This window comes from Phocoena phocoena, chromosome 4 (genome assembly GCF_963924675.1).
Source record: "Phocoena phocoena chromosome 4, mPhoPho1.1, whole genome shotgun sequence".
Taxonomy (NCBI): domain Eukaryota; kingdom Metazoa; phylum Chordata; class Mammalia; order Artiodactyla; family Phocoenidae; genus Phocoena; species Phocoena phocoena.
This window is the reverse complement of record NC_089222.1, coordinates 142,881,629-142,894,903: the sequence shown is the minus strand read 5'-3', so window position 1 is coordinate 142,894,903 and position 13,275 is coordinate 142,881,629. Positions and strand designations below refer to the sequence as shown.

General features: G+C 51.9%; 1 protein-coding gene across 1 annotated transcript in view; it reads left to right on the top strand.

Moving 5' to 3' along the window:
* C2CD2 (C2 calcium dependent domain containing 2) overlaps positions 1 to 13,275 on the top strand; it is a 59,275-nt gene that overhangs the window by 27,576 nt on the left and 18,424 nt on the right. The window contains exons 4-7 of the mRNA XM_065876581.1: positions 1,946 to 2,050; positions 7,563 to 7,685; positions 10,784 to 10,904; positions 12,666 to 12,774. Of these exons, the coding sequence (XP_065732653.1) occupies positions 1,946 to 2,050; positions 7,563 to 7,685; positions 10,784 to 10,904; positions 12,666 to 12,774 (458 nt within the window). The remainder of the gene's footprint in view (positions 1 to 1,945; positions 2,051 to 7,562; positions 7,686 to 10,783; positions 10,905 to 12,665; positions 12,775 to 13,275) is intronic.

Genomic DNA, 13,275 nt, shown 5'->3' with positions numbered 1-13,275 from the left:
AGTTGACCTCGTGGACTTGTCAGATGTTAAAGCCCTGCTGCTCCCCCACTTAGTTTTTTGGACAATGTGATTAGAAGATTATTTTAAAGTCTGGGACACACGTACCCGATGTGACACACGTTTCAGGGTGGGGTGAGTCCAGCAAGGACCACAAACATTCACCGAGGAAACATAGTTTCTGAGATGCTGTTTATGTGCCCTTTTCGGCAGCTCAGATACAGGTAACACAATTGTATCTTTGATCTCTTACCACAGTTTCAAAGCAGCCTGTGGATTACCTCTCAGAGCAGGGGCAGCTGCTAGAGGTTGGTGAATTATTAATGCTCATGGCAGGAGGCATCCCGTCCTCTGCCGTTCTTCAGATAAAAGATGCATAGAGATGAGCGGCTAACCCCTCTCCCCGACCTGGTGGGAGCGACTCGGGGACTGTGGCAATGAAATTAAAGTGCACTTTTTGGTTTTTTTTTTTTGCGGTACGCGGGCCTCTCACTACTGGGGCCTCTCCCATTGCGGAGCACAGGCTCCGGACGCGCAGGCTCAGCGGCCATGGCTCACGGGCCCAGCCGCTCCGCGGCATGTGGGATCTTCCCGGACCGGGGCACGAACCCGTGTCCCCTGCGTCGGCAGGCGGACTCCCGACCGCTGCGCCACCAGGGAAGCCCTGAAGTGCACTTTTGCGAGAGTCACCCGGAATTATAGGGCAAGGGAAGCATCATTTGTCTTCATGCTAGTTGCTAGTGTGAGGGAGAGTACTGAGTACTGAGCAAACAAGTCTAAAGCCATTCTCTCCTTCCCTTTCCCTGGGTGGTGGGGCAGAGGCGTGGAGGTGGGAAGGGTCAAGATTTTGGCCTTAGAACGAGCCTCCAGCTGAAGGAGGAAGGATGGCGTATTAGTGTGCTATAGCTGCTGAAACAAGTCACCATATCTTAGCTGAAAACAGCCCACGTTTATCATGTCACCATTCTGGAGGTCGGATGTCCAGCACAGGCTAAAATCCTGGTGTTGGTGGGCTGCCTTCCTTTCTGGAAGCTCTTGGGGGAGAATCTGTTTCCTTGCTCACCCGTCATCAGCAGGATTCCGCTGCTTATGGTTGCAGGACTGCGGGTCGAATTCCTTGCTGGCTGTCAGCTAAGGGCAAGGTCCCAGGTTCGAGAGGCAACCTCATTCCTGGGTTCCTGGCATCCTTCTCTGTCTTCCAGTCACATCTCCCTGGCATGCTCGTCTGTCTTCCTCTTCCATTTTTAAGGGCTCCTGTGCTTCCCCAGGGATCACTGGGTTAATGCAGGGCTGTCACCACACCCCAAGGTCCTTACCCCAGTCACGCCTGTAGAGTCCCTTTTGCCATATGAGGTAATATATCCAGAGGTTCCAAGGATTGGGGTGTGGACATCTTTGCGGGGGCAGGCGTTATTCTGCCACAACAGATGGGTAGGGCCGGAAGGGGCATCGGAAGAGATCAGAGTCCAAGTGGAGGTTGTGTAGTGGCCCCGGCAAGAGAGGATAAGAATGCTGACGGCTCTGTACACAACCTTCGGGGGCTGTGTCAGCATGTGGGGCTGGACAGGGCGTCCGGCTCCCTTCTCTTTGTCCCTCCGGCTCCATTATGCCTTGGTGATGCTCTCAGAAGAGAGGTGCAAGGCAGAGGGTTGGTCATCAAGAGGCTGCAGGGTTTTCATGGCACCTGGCCTTTAGCCCCGACCCTGACGTTCCTCTCCAAGTGACAGGCTGAGGCAGAGGAAGGCGCCGGGGAGGGCGGGGTGGGCTACGCAACGGGGAAAGGGAGGTCAGGGGATTTGGGACCCTCCTTTCCATTTTGAAAGCACACAGTATGCCAAGGAGGCGATAAATAACGCTCTAAGAAAACAAATGAACACACAGACACATTTTGAGGCTCCAGTGAAGAGAGCAGTCCTCCAGTAATCTTTTTTTTTTTTTTCTTTGATAGCTGGAGCTCCACATGAAGGAGAAGAGAGAAGACATTCAGATCAAGTGGTCCTTCATCAGCGCGCCAGAGATGGCCATTACGATCCAGCCCAAAGCACCGGGGGAGGTCAGTCCGTGAGTTTTTGTGATTCCTGCCTCGTGGACGTGCAAACATGGCACGTTATGACCACCTGCTCTGGGAGACGGGGCCTCTGATTAATGCGTGTCTGATGTGTGATCCCGGGGAATGCACAGGGCAGTGATGGGGCAGCGTTGGTGGGCGGGGTGGGGGGTAGGGGAGGTGGGGAGGGCCTTCCGTGGATTTAATGCCAGCTCTCACCTGGGCTGCACCTGCAATCACCTGGCAGCTTTTAAAAATCCTGAAGCCTGCCCTGTCCCCCAGGCTTTTAAAAATCCTGAAGCCTGCCCTGTCCCCCAGGCTTTTAAAAATCCTGAAGCCTGCCCTGTCCCCCAGGCTTTTAAAAATCCTGAAGCCTGCCCTGTCCCCCAGGCTTTTAAAAATCCTGAAGCCTGCCCTGTCCCCCAGGCAGGTTTAATTGGACCGGGGATTTTTTTTTTTTTTTTTTTTTGCGTTACGAGGGCCTCTCACCATTGTGGCCTCTCCCGTTGCGGAGCACAGGCTCCGGACGCGCAGGCTCAGCGGCCATGGCTCACGGACCCAGCCGCTCCGTGGCACGTGGGATCCTCCCAGACCGGGGCACGAACCCGTGTTCCCCTGCATCGGCAGGCGGACTCCCAACCACTGCGCCACCAGGGAAGCCCCTGGACCGGGGATTTTTTAAAGCACTTGTGTGCAGTGGTTGAAAACCATGGCAGTGATGGAACCTAGGTTTTCCTCACCGTTCTATCACACCTGACCCTCAGATGCTTTCCTTCACTGTGAGGGCGCTCGACTCACCTACAGCTCAGCCTGAGTCCAAAGCCTGGCTTCCAAGGCCACCACCTCCTTTCTCCCCACAGCTTTTGCATAGCTGTCTCTCAAGTCTGAAGGTGATCTCCCTGCTTCCTGTGGTCCTGGGGGTGTGAGGAAGTGAATTTGGGAGAAGGAGGGGCCTGCCGAGTCACATGGGTGCTGTCACTTTCAGTTGCTGGAAAGATCGTGCGAAATTTACTAATTTGTCCATAAATAGTAACAAAATTTACTAATTTGTCCATAATAGGACAACGAGCATGTCCATAAATAGTATAATCAAGTTCGTGCCTTGATATAGGTGTAGGCAGTTTGTTTTTAAGACTAAGAAGTTTGAATTGTAATTCTTTTCCCTTGCATACATCAGAAGTGGAATTGTTGGCCTGACCGTTTAGTTGTACAAAGTTCGCGTGTTAAGTGTTTCCCTAGTCACTGCTTTATTTTCTTTTTCTCCTTCCGCCCACGTTTGCATCTGCTTTCCCCCACCTGGCACTGCTTTTTCAGGCCTGCAGTACACACAGAACGGTTCCGTAAACGGCTCCCCTGCCACCTCTGACATCAAACTTCTGAAGTCCAAGATTGCTCTGCTGGTCTTCATAGCAGAGTGTATCCCGCCGAGGGGGTACTGAGTTCTGTGTTCAAAAGCTAGTCAAATTAAGTGCTTTCCTCTGTGTGGTTATGTTACCAACCTGATGTGAGTTCATGTAAGCAGGTGTCAGCGTTTGCTCCTGTTGGTGCCGTTTCAGGTTTTGTCCCCCATCTCTGTTGATTTACATAGTTTTTGAACGTGCAGAATATTAACATACTTCAAAAGTCAAAATTGGGCTTCCCTGGTGGCGCAGTGGTTGAGAGTCCACCTGCCAGTGCAGGGGACACGGGTTGGTGCCCCGGTCCGGGAGGATCCCACATGCCGCGGAGCGGCTGGGCCTGTGAGCCATGGCCGCTGAGCCTGCGCGTCCGGAGCCTGTGCTCCGCGGCGGGAGAGGCCACAGCAGTGAGAGACCTGCGTACCGCAAAAAAAAAAAAAAAAAAAAAAGTCAAAATTACATGAACTGCTGTGTGCAGAAGTCCCGTCTCCATTCCCCTCCCCCACCCCATCCATGCCCTGCTCTCTGCTCGCTTGTTTCTTTTGTTTTCGTTTACCCATCCTAGGTTTCCTTTTGAAAAACGGACCTTATTCCCCCATTCCCACCCACTCAGTGGCATACTGTGCGCAGTCTTCACACCTTGCTCCCCACAAGGCCCTGTACGTTTCTCTGCCAACCATGGGCTCCCCATATTAACGAGAAGCGTGACTTTCCCAATGAAGTAATTCTGTGGGATTAAACAGCCCCTTGGAGCTGGGTCCTGTGGGCTTAGTAACCCCTTGGACCCCTGGTGGTTGAGATGGCACGGGGGCAGGGGGACAGCTATAAAGGAAGGTCGCCAAGTCAGCTGCTCTGTGGATCTAAAATGTGATGGTCTCTGAGCACCCCAGAACCCATCTTTCCCCCTTGGTTTCCTCCTCTGTCAAGTGAGGAGAAATGTGCGGGTTAAAAGAGATAGAAATAGATAAACCAAGTGCAGTACATCCATAAATGGTCTATTATTCAGTCATTAAAAAGATGGGAGTACTAATATGTGCTAGATTATGAATGAACCTTGAAAACATTGTGCTCAGTAAAAGAAGCCAGACATAAGTGACCCTGTCATATGATCCCATTTCTATGAAATACCCAGAATGCACAAATCCATGAAGATGCAAAGCAGATTAGTGGCTGGCAGGGGCTGTCGTGGGGAGGATTGGGGACCGACTGCTAGTGAGTGAAGTGTTTACTTTGGAGGTGATGGAAATGTTTCGGAACTAGATAGAGGTGATCGTTTTACACCGTGTATGTATGTACTAAACACCACTGAAATGCATACCTTAAAATGGTTACATTTATGTTATATGAATTCACCTCAGTTTAAAAATCAGGGTATCAAGAACCTATTGCAATAAGAGAAGGATGATGGCGGAGCGGTTCTCAGTGCAGACCCTGGAGCCTTAGTGCCTGGGCTTAACTCTCACCTCTGCCGCTTATGAGCTGCGAGACCCCACACATGCTAATTAATTTCTCTGTGCCTCAGTTTCCTCATCTGTAAAATGGGGATGATGATTTTCAACGTGGTTGTGGGGATTAAACTAGTTAATATGTGTAAGTGCGTAGCATCGAGCCTGACACATCCTAAGAGTGGCGTAAGTGTGAGCCATTTTGATTATTAGTAGTTTAGAGTTCCTGGCAGAGAGGGTAGATTTTCAGTAAATGGCCGATTTGGCCTAAGTTTGTTGTAACAAGGCCTGGCCAGCTGGTTGTCCTTGGGACACCACAGACCAATTTCTGAAATCACTTCCAGCCCCGCAAGTTGGAAGATTTTTCAATAGGTCTGTGGTCCTGGTGGAAATCAAGTCCTGCCAGTGTCCATCCCCCTGCGCAGGGGGGTGCTGGAGCCCCACAGTGGGGACATTTACACCGGAAGTGACGAGGGACACAGAGGGCCCTGGAGCCGTCAATGGCAGAGCCAGAATCATGGCCAGGGTGGCCGAGCACCGGCACTCACCACACTGCAGCTGCTCTCCTGAAACCACGGAATGATGGCGTGGATGGCAGCAGAGCTGGCAGGGTTCGACATTTTCTTTCAGCAAGTGTCCAGCCAGATCCAGCTCTTAAGAGTTCAAAACGAAAGCTATTATATTTAAACAAGGCTTTTAACTGAGATTTTAAAAAATAGATCCTCCTTGCTTAAAAAATGAGAGATAAGATATGCAGAAAAGTGCACGTATTGTAAGCATGCAGCTGATTGAAGCTTTCACACACTGACCATTCATGAGTGCCCAGCGCCACAAACAGAGCAGGGTCAGCTCCCCAGAAAACCCCCCTCCACCCGCTTCCACTCACTACCTGCAGCCCCTACAAAGGGTAACCATGCCCCTGACTTCTAACATGTATGACTTATCTGTGCTTGCAACTAATAATCACCTCAAACCCAGCCGCGTGAAACAACACACGTTTACCGCATAGTATCTGTCAGTCAGTCCAGGCTTAACTGGGTCCCCTGCTCGGGGTCTCATGGGCTGTCATCATGGTCTGGGCTGACTGTTCTTCCTAGAGCTCGGGATCCTCTTCCAGTCTCCTATGGTTGTTGGCAAAACTTGGTTCCTTGTGGTTGTAGGACTGAGGTCCTCAGTTCCTTGATGGCTGTGGGCTGGGGCTGCTCTCAGCTCCTTGAAGCCCTGCGGTTCTGTGCCGTGTGGCCCCCTCACACATGGAAGCTGACTTCTTCAAGGTTAGGAGGAGAACCTCTTGCTCTGGTTTGCTAAGAGGGAGCGGTATATAACGTAACCTTTGGCCATCACATCACTTTGCCGTATTCCGTTGGCTGGAAGCAAGTCACGGGCGCCACCTGCCCTCAAGGCGAGGGGACGATGCAGAACGTGACTCGTTGAGGGTCATCTTAGGATTCTGCCCACAAACGGCATTAGCTTAGTTTTGCTTGTTTTGGTACTTTAAATAAAGGAATCATGCAGTACTGTGTATGTGTTTTTCTGTGTCTGGTTTCGTTCACTTAACATTATGTCTGTGAGATTCACGTGTGTCTTTGTGTGTGCTTGTACATTGTTTGTGCTCATCGCCCTGTGGTATTCCATTGTGTGACTGTACCAGAACTTGTGTATCTGTTCAGGTATTGATGGATACTTAGGTAGTTTCCTGTTTGGGGTCGTTACGCATAGTGGTGCTCTGAACATTCTAGGACACATGAGTGCGTTTCTGTTGGGTATTAATTATTGTAGCCTTATAGAGCTTGACACCTGGTGATGCAAGTCATCCTGCTGTGTTATTCTTCTACAAGCTTGTCTTCATTTTTATTGAGCCTTTCCATTTACTTGAATACCATTTATTTTTTTTTCTTCTTATTTATTTTTGATGTGGGCCATTTTTAAAGTCTTTATTGAATTTGTTACATGATTGCTTCTGCTTTTACGTTTTGGTGTTTTGTTTTGTTTTGTTTTTGGCCGCAAAGCATGTGGGATCTTAGCTCCCCGACCAGGGATTGAACCCGCAACCCCTGCATTGGAAGGTGACGTTGTAACCAGCGGACCACCAGGGAAGTCCCTTGACTACCTTTTAATAAAAAAAAAAAAAAAAATCAAACATCAGGCAAGAAAGAAAAAACGTGTGCCTGTATGTTTACAGGAAAGGACTGAAAAGATATACACAGAAATGTTAACACATGTCTGTGTTGCACATGTCTTATCTTTAACTTTTAAAAACAAGGAGGATGGGGCTTCCCTGGTGGCCCCAGTGGTTGAGAGTCCGCCTGCCGATGCGGGGGACGCGGGTTCGTGCCCTGGTCCGGGAAGATCCCACGTGCCGCAGAGCGGCTGCGCCCGTGAGCCATGGCCGCTGAGCCTGCGCGTCCGGAGCCTGTTGCTCCGCAACGGGAGAGGCCACAGCAGTGAGAGGCCCGCGTACCGCAAAAAAAAAAAAAACAAGGAGGATGAGTGACTTCTAGATCGGCAAAGATAAGAGTGAGTGAGTGTCTCACTGTCCTAGTCTGATCTCCTGGAGCCCTGGTGACCCCAAGTCTGTTTTGTCCCAGGGACATCTGGAGAGCCATGCATTTGCTTGCCCACTTGTACACGTGCCTGGTTGCGAGCTGGCTTGGTGACTCCCTCCTCTTTCGGCAGGACCCGGCGGTTGGGGCAGACGCAGTCTCTGAAAGTCTCAAGGACATTGTGAAGCACCTGGTTAGCTCTGCGTCCCCATCAGCGGTTCTGAGCACAAAGCCTACGGATGTGAGGGGAGTTCAGGTAAACCAGTTCACCGGGTTGTGGGTGCTTCATGACCCCCTGAAGGACCGTGGTCCACCCGCCTGGAGAATTTGTGTGCATTTCCCACGTCGCCCCCCCATCCCTGCACCTTGCCTCCGCCGCCGCCCCCGCCCCCCCCCCCCCAACCGCCGCGGTAGAGCGAGATTGCACGGTCGCTTGCTGGTGAGTGATGACCACGGTCTGGGGCAAAGCTCTGAGTTCAGGGCACAGGGTTCCGAAGCCTCATGGGAGGAAAGGAAGAGGAGTCTGGCCCACTCAGCAGAGTCCAAGCCGAAGTAGCCCAGATCCTCTCCTTTTAGGAGCCAGAACTTGACTTTTCGCTGTGCCCCCAGAGCCTGTTGTCTGGGATCGCACCCTTCCAGAACTAAGGTACCTGGGGACTGCCCCGAGGCAGGCAGAGTGAGCGCACTGGACCCACAGACTTCTAGCCCAGGACGGGGACAGCCTCCGTCCACACTGCCTCTCAGGGGTCTGTCGCCCTCAGGCAGTGCGGACACATGAGGCCATCTCCTCTGTGGGGTCCTTCCCACGCTGACGACCCCCCTCCCCATGCTGGGGCCCTCCCCACCGCCCAATTAGGTGCCAATTCTCTGGCTAAATTCACGTCCAGGGCATTTGCCCAGGACAGCCTCCCTGGGCTTGGTCACGCACATCTCTTTTGGCGACACATCTAAAACCCTTGGCTTGAGGTCAATTAATTCTCCCAGTCGTGAGCAGATCTTTTCGTGATGACTGTGCAAAACATACATTTACAGTCGCTAGGGTTGTTTCTCCTGTCTTTCCAGTATTTTTATGTGGCAGGGTAGATTATCCACTGCTATTATATAGTGGGGGGTGAAGTCCGTGTGAAAGTGTAACTTTGTGTCTTTTTAAGTCTTTATTGAATTTATTCCAGTATAGCTTCTGTGTTTTATGTTTTGGGTTTCTGGCCACAAGGCATGTAGGATCTTAGCTCCCTGACCAGGGATCGAACCCTCACCCTCTGCCTTGGAAGGCGAAGTCTTAACCACTGGAGAGCCAGGGAAGTCCCTAAAGTATAGCTCTTCATATGATTTTTTGACGCAGGCTCTCGGTCTCTGGTTCCTGTTAGGGCATCACCGCTGTGAATGTGTAGAGCGTGGAGACAAAATCTCTTTGATTCACTGCACAGATATCAGGGGATCACAGTGCTTTGTGGTTCGCTCTGGGTGTTGAGGGTTATCAGAACATGAGAAACCTGACGCATCAGAGGAACAGCTGAGTAAGACGAGCAGAGGGAGGGGTTTGCGGGTGTGCGCGCAGGGTTCCCAGGGCTGTGCCGCCAGGTGGGGCTCGGCCCAGAGATGGGGGCTCAGGCCAGGCTTCCCAGAGGCGAGAGCAGAGGCTTGGCTGTTCTCTCTTTCAGTAATTCTATCCTGGTGGCTTAGTTCAAATCAGAGCTGCCTGTTTTGAATACGACTATACATTTTTAATGTCAAAATTTGAGAAACGTCACAAAATAGTACTGCATTTTTAGAATACACTGATTCAGAAAATAGAGGGACCAGGACTACCATAAATTCAATAATGCTTTTAAATAAATTTGTAGAGTGTATGTATCAAAATAACATGCATATTATATTAGGGTTCTCTAGAGAAACAGAACCAATGGGTGTGTGTGTGTGTATAAAATAGCCTTCATAACCGCATGAGCCAATTACATATTTATGTATAAAATATATATATTTATATATATAAGGAGACTTATTCTACGGAGTTGGCTCATGCCAGAGGCTGACAAGCCCCAAGAGTTGCAGGAGAAGCCAGCAGGCTGGGACCCAGGAGAGCTGATGTTTCCACTCAAGTCCAAAGACAGGGAAAAATGGATATCCCAGCTCTAAGGCAGTCAGGCATGAGGAATTCCCTCTTATCTGAGGGAGAGTCAGCCCTTTGTTCTATTCAGGCCTTCACCTGATTGGACGAGGCCCACCGCAGTGGGGAGGGCAATCTGCTTTCCACGGTCTGTTGATCTAAATGTAAATCTCAGGCAGAAACCTCCTCGAAGACATACCCAGAATCACGTCTGACCACATGCTGGGCACCCCGTGGTCCAGTCAAGTCAACACATAAGATTGGCCATCACACATACTCAATTGAGGAAACATTGCATCTCCGCCCCAGACATGTGGCTGCTCTGTCCCCGGTGCACAGGGACCTGGGTCTTGAGGACTTCTGTGATTACTTCTTGGCCTCCCAGCACCTGCAGCTCACAGTGGGCAAGGCCCTGCCCTGGCTCAGAATCGTGTTTTCTAGGTGGTGACCTAAAGAACACTACAGTCGCTTGAGATGTTAGTAAGCATCCCCCCTCCCCCCCCAAAAGCACTCTGAGGTCAGATCAGCTCTTAGGATCCCTCCCTGGGAGGCGCTCGCCGTGCAGAGGCCTGTGATGTCTCTGGGAAGCTTTCCCAGGATTCCCAAATGTTTGTACCTAAGGAGCCCCTTGTAAATAACACTCGTAGCCATGAGTGGGAGGTGGAAGCTAGCTTGAGAAAGGCTGGTCTGAAGGTGAGGTCCCACAATCTTGGGGAGGCTCTCTGTGGGAAACACCTTGATGCCCATTTGAGGATATGGTGATGAAGCAGGCTCAAGGGGTACCTGCCTCTGCTTTGTCCCTAGCGTGGCACCTGGATGACACTTAGATCCTCCCCACGTGGATGGCAGGTCTGCCAGGAGGTGGGAAGTAGCCAGTGTCCTGGCTGGTGTCACACTTAGTGCTAGTGGGCAGTGGGCCCCTGCATCCCAGGGAGGGCACCCCACTCTGTCTCAAGCTCCTTCCCTGGGTCACGCGTGGCCCCATCTCCACCCACAGTGAGATTCAGGGGAGTCCTCTCTGGGTGAATGCTTAACTCCCTCGCTTGCTTTCTGTGGGATGTACAAGGCTCCCAAGGAGGGGAAGCAGCTGTGGGTGACTGGTACCCTCCCTCCCCAGTTGTGACAGAGCAGGCCTGGGAGCCAGGCTCCCTCTGGAGGTTTTCTTGAAGATTCCTTCCGCGTAGCAGGTGTCCAGCGGCCACGGCCTCTTTGCCACGGCTCACCGTTCTTTGTCTTCCTTTTTGCAGCACCTGCAGCGCACTTCATCTACTCAGGAATCCTGCCCCCCCAAACCTCCAAGGGCTCATGAGCTCAAACTATTGGTGAAGAATATTCGAGCCTCGCTGCTGAGCCATCCTGGTGCTTCAGGTGGGTGGTGGCGCGGCAGGGGCACCCAGGTGAGGGCAGGGCACCCGGCTGGCTGTGGATGTGACCGCGTGCAGTGTGAGCAGAGGGGAGGAGGTGCCTGGTGGGTTGTCCGTGGCCTTTGCTTCCTCCTGTGGAAGGGGGGTGCCACCTGGGGGGATTTGGGGTGTCCGGAAGGCTTTGGGCCCACCGGGAACCCTGTGTTGCCCAGAGAGGCTGCTGTGGAGACAAGACAGAAACATTGCAGAATGGGTGATTCCTTTTCGGTGATTCTGAGTCAGCGCTGAGACCCCGGATGCCTAGTAGCCTGGGACTGGACACATCTTTCCACTGTGGTGTGGTTTTTGCTAAGAGTAGCGATGAGTTCTTTGTATTGTCTGAGAACATCGGGGTTACTTATATTGATTTGTGGGGAGTTTCCTCCTGTTCCAGAAGTGCAGGTGGGACACACTGAACTACCTAGAAACTCTGTGAATGAAGCTGGGTGTGGGTGGTGTTTTGGTAACTCACACCTCGCCCCCTGAGGCCACGCCGCTTAGCAGCCGGGAGGGGCTCCCGGGACCCAGTCCGCCAAGGTTGGGGTCCCAATTTCTAACCTCTGCCAGCAGGTCCCCATCTGAGTCAGAATCTCTCCTTGAAAGTGACAGTGGTGGTTAGTAAGATGATGTGTGTAGAACACCGAACACCACCTGGTACGCGGTAGAGGGCCAACATATTCCAGTCCTTTACCGTTGAATTTTTTTTTTTTTTTTTTTTTTTTTTTTGCGGTACGCGGGCGTCTCACTGCTGTGGCCTCTCCCGTTGCGGAGCACAGGCCCCAGACGCGCAGGCTCAGCGGCCATGGCTCACGGGCCCAGCCGCTCCGCGGCATGTGGGATCTTCCTGGACCGGGGCGCGCACCCGCGTCCCCTGCATCGGCAGGCGGACTCTCAACCACTGCGCCACCAGGGAAGCCCTACCGTTGATTATTGATTACACAGTATATTCACGGCTTTCTGCCATGGGGCAAGCATTGCCTCGAAGCAGACACAATTGTTCACTAGTGAAATGTCCTGTTATCTGGATCAAATACCTCCAAAAGTTTTGACTGAGCTGAGTTAGGTATAAAAACCTACATCTGGGCTTCCCTGGTGGTGCAGTGGTTGAGAGTCCGCCTGCCGATGCAGGGGACGCGGGTTCGTGACCCAGTCCGGGAAGATCCCACATGCCGCGGAGCGTCTGGGCCCGTGAGCCGTGGCCGCTGAGCCTGCGCGTCCGGAGCCTGTTGCTCCGCAACGGGAGAGGCCACAACAGTGAGAGGCCCGCGTACCACAAAAAAAAAACAAAAGCAAAAAAAACAAACCTACATCTTTGTAAGAGGGAAATGGGTTCTCTGGGAGGTATCCCCAGATTTAGCAGTTACCCCAGATGCCCTTCCTTTTCCAAGCTGTTAGTTTTGTCCAAAGTGAGGCCCACATCTCTGCTGGAGTGATGTGGCCCCCAGGGAGGGCCCTCACCAGAGAGCTGTGCCCGCAGTCAGAACCGAGGGGGGAGCAGGGGCACTTGGGGCAGCCCGGGGCTGTGGACATCCAGTGAGTATCCCCAGATGAGGTGCTTTGAGAGTTTGTAAATGGCAAATGAAAGGAACACTGGACCCTCTGAGCCACAGGTCCAGTGAGCCAAGACCAGACATTTAACTCGGCCTTTCTTTTAGATGCAAACTGTCTTAATGCAACTAGAAAACAAAAATAAAAGCCAGTATGGTGCCCCTCTGTTTGATTACAGGCAACATTAACCCAGTATGTGTAGTTCAGCTGAATGATCCCATCCAGAAGTTCTCCAGCACCCTCTCGAAAAACACTACCACCCTCACCTGGGAAGAAGAATTCACCTTGTGCGTAAGGGGCCCGGGTTTCCATGGCCACACCTACTCAGGACTGCCAAATTCTAAAACCATTCTGCAGCACCGTTCATACAAAAGAAGGGAGGGAGGGAGGATGGAAGGGAGGGAGGGAGGGAGGAAAAAAGAAAATATAAAAAATTAAAAAGAAGTATATTAAGCACCTGAGGAAGCTGTAAGTCAGACATGGATTTCTTTTTTTTTTTTTTTTTTTTTTGCGGTATGCGGGCCTCTCGCTGTTGTGGCCTCTCCCATTGCGGAGCACAGGCTTCCGGACGCGCAGGCTCAGCGGTCATGGCTCACGGTAGCAGCCGCTCCGCGGCATGTGGGATCTTCCCGGACTGGGGCAAGAACCCGTGTCCACTGCATCGGCAGGCAGACTCTCAACCACTGCACCACCAGGGAAGCCCTGGATTTCTTTTTGAAGGCAGCTCTTAGTATCGATTCACTCCTCACCTACATACCCATGCCCTGCTGTGACGAGAGATCTGTTGT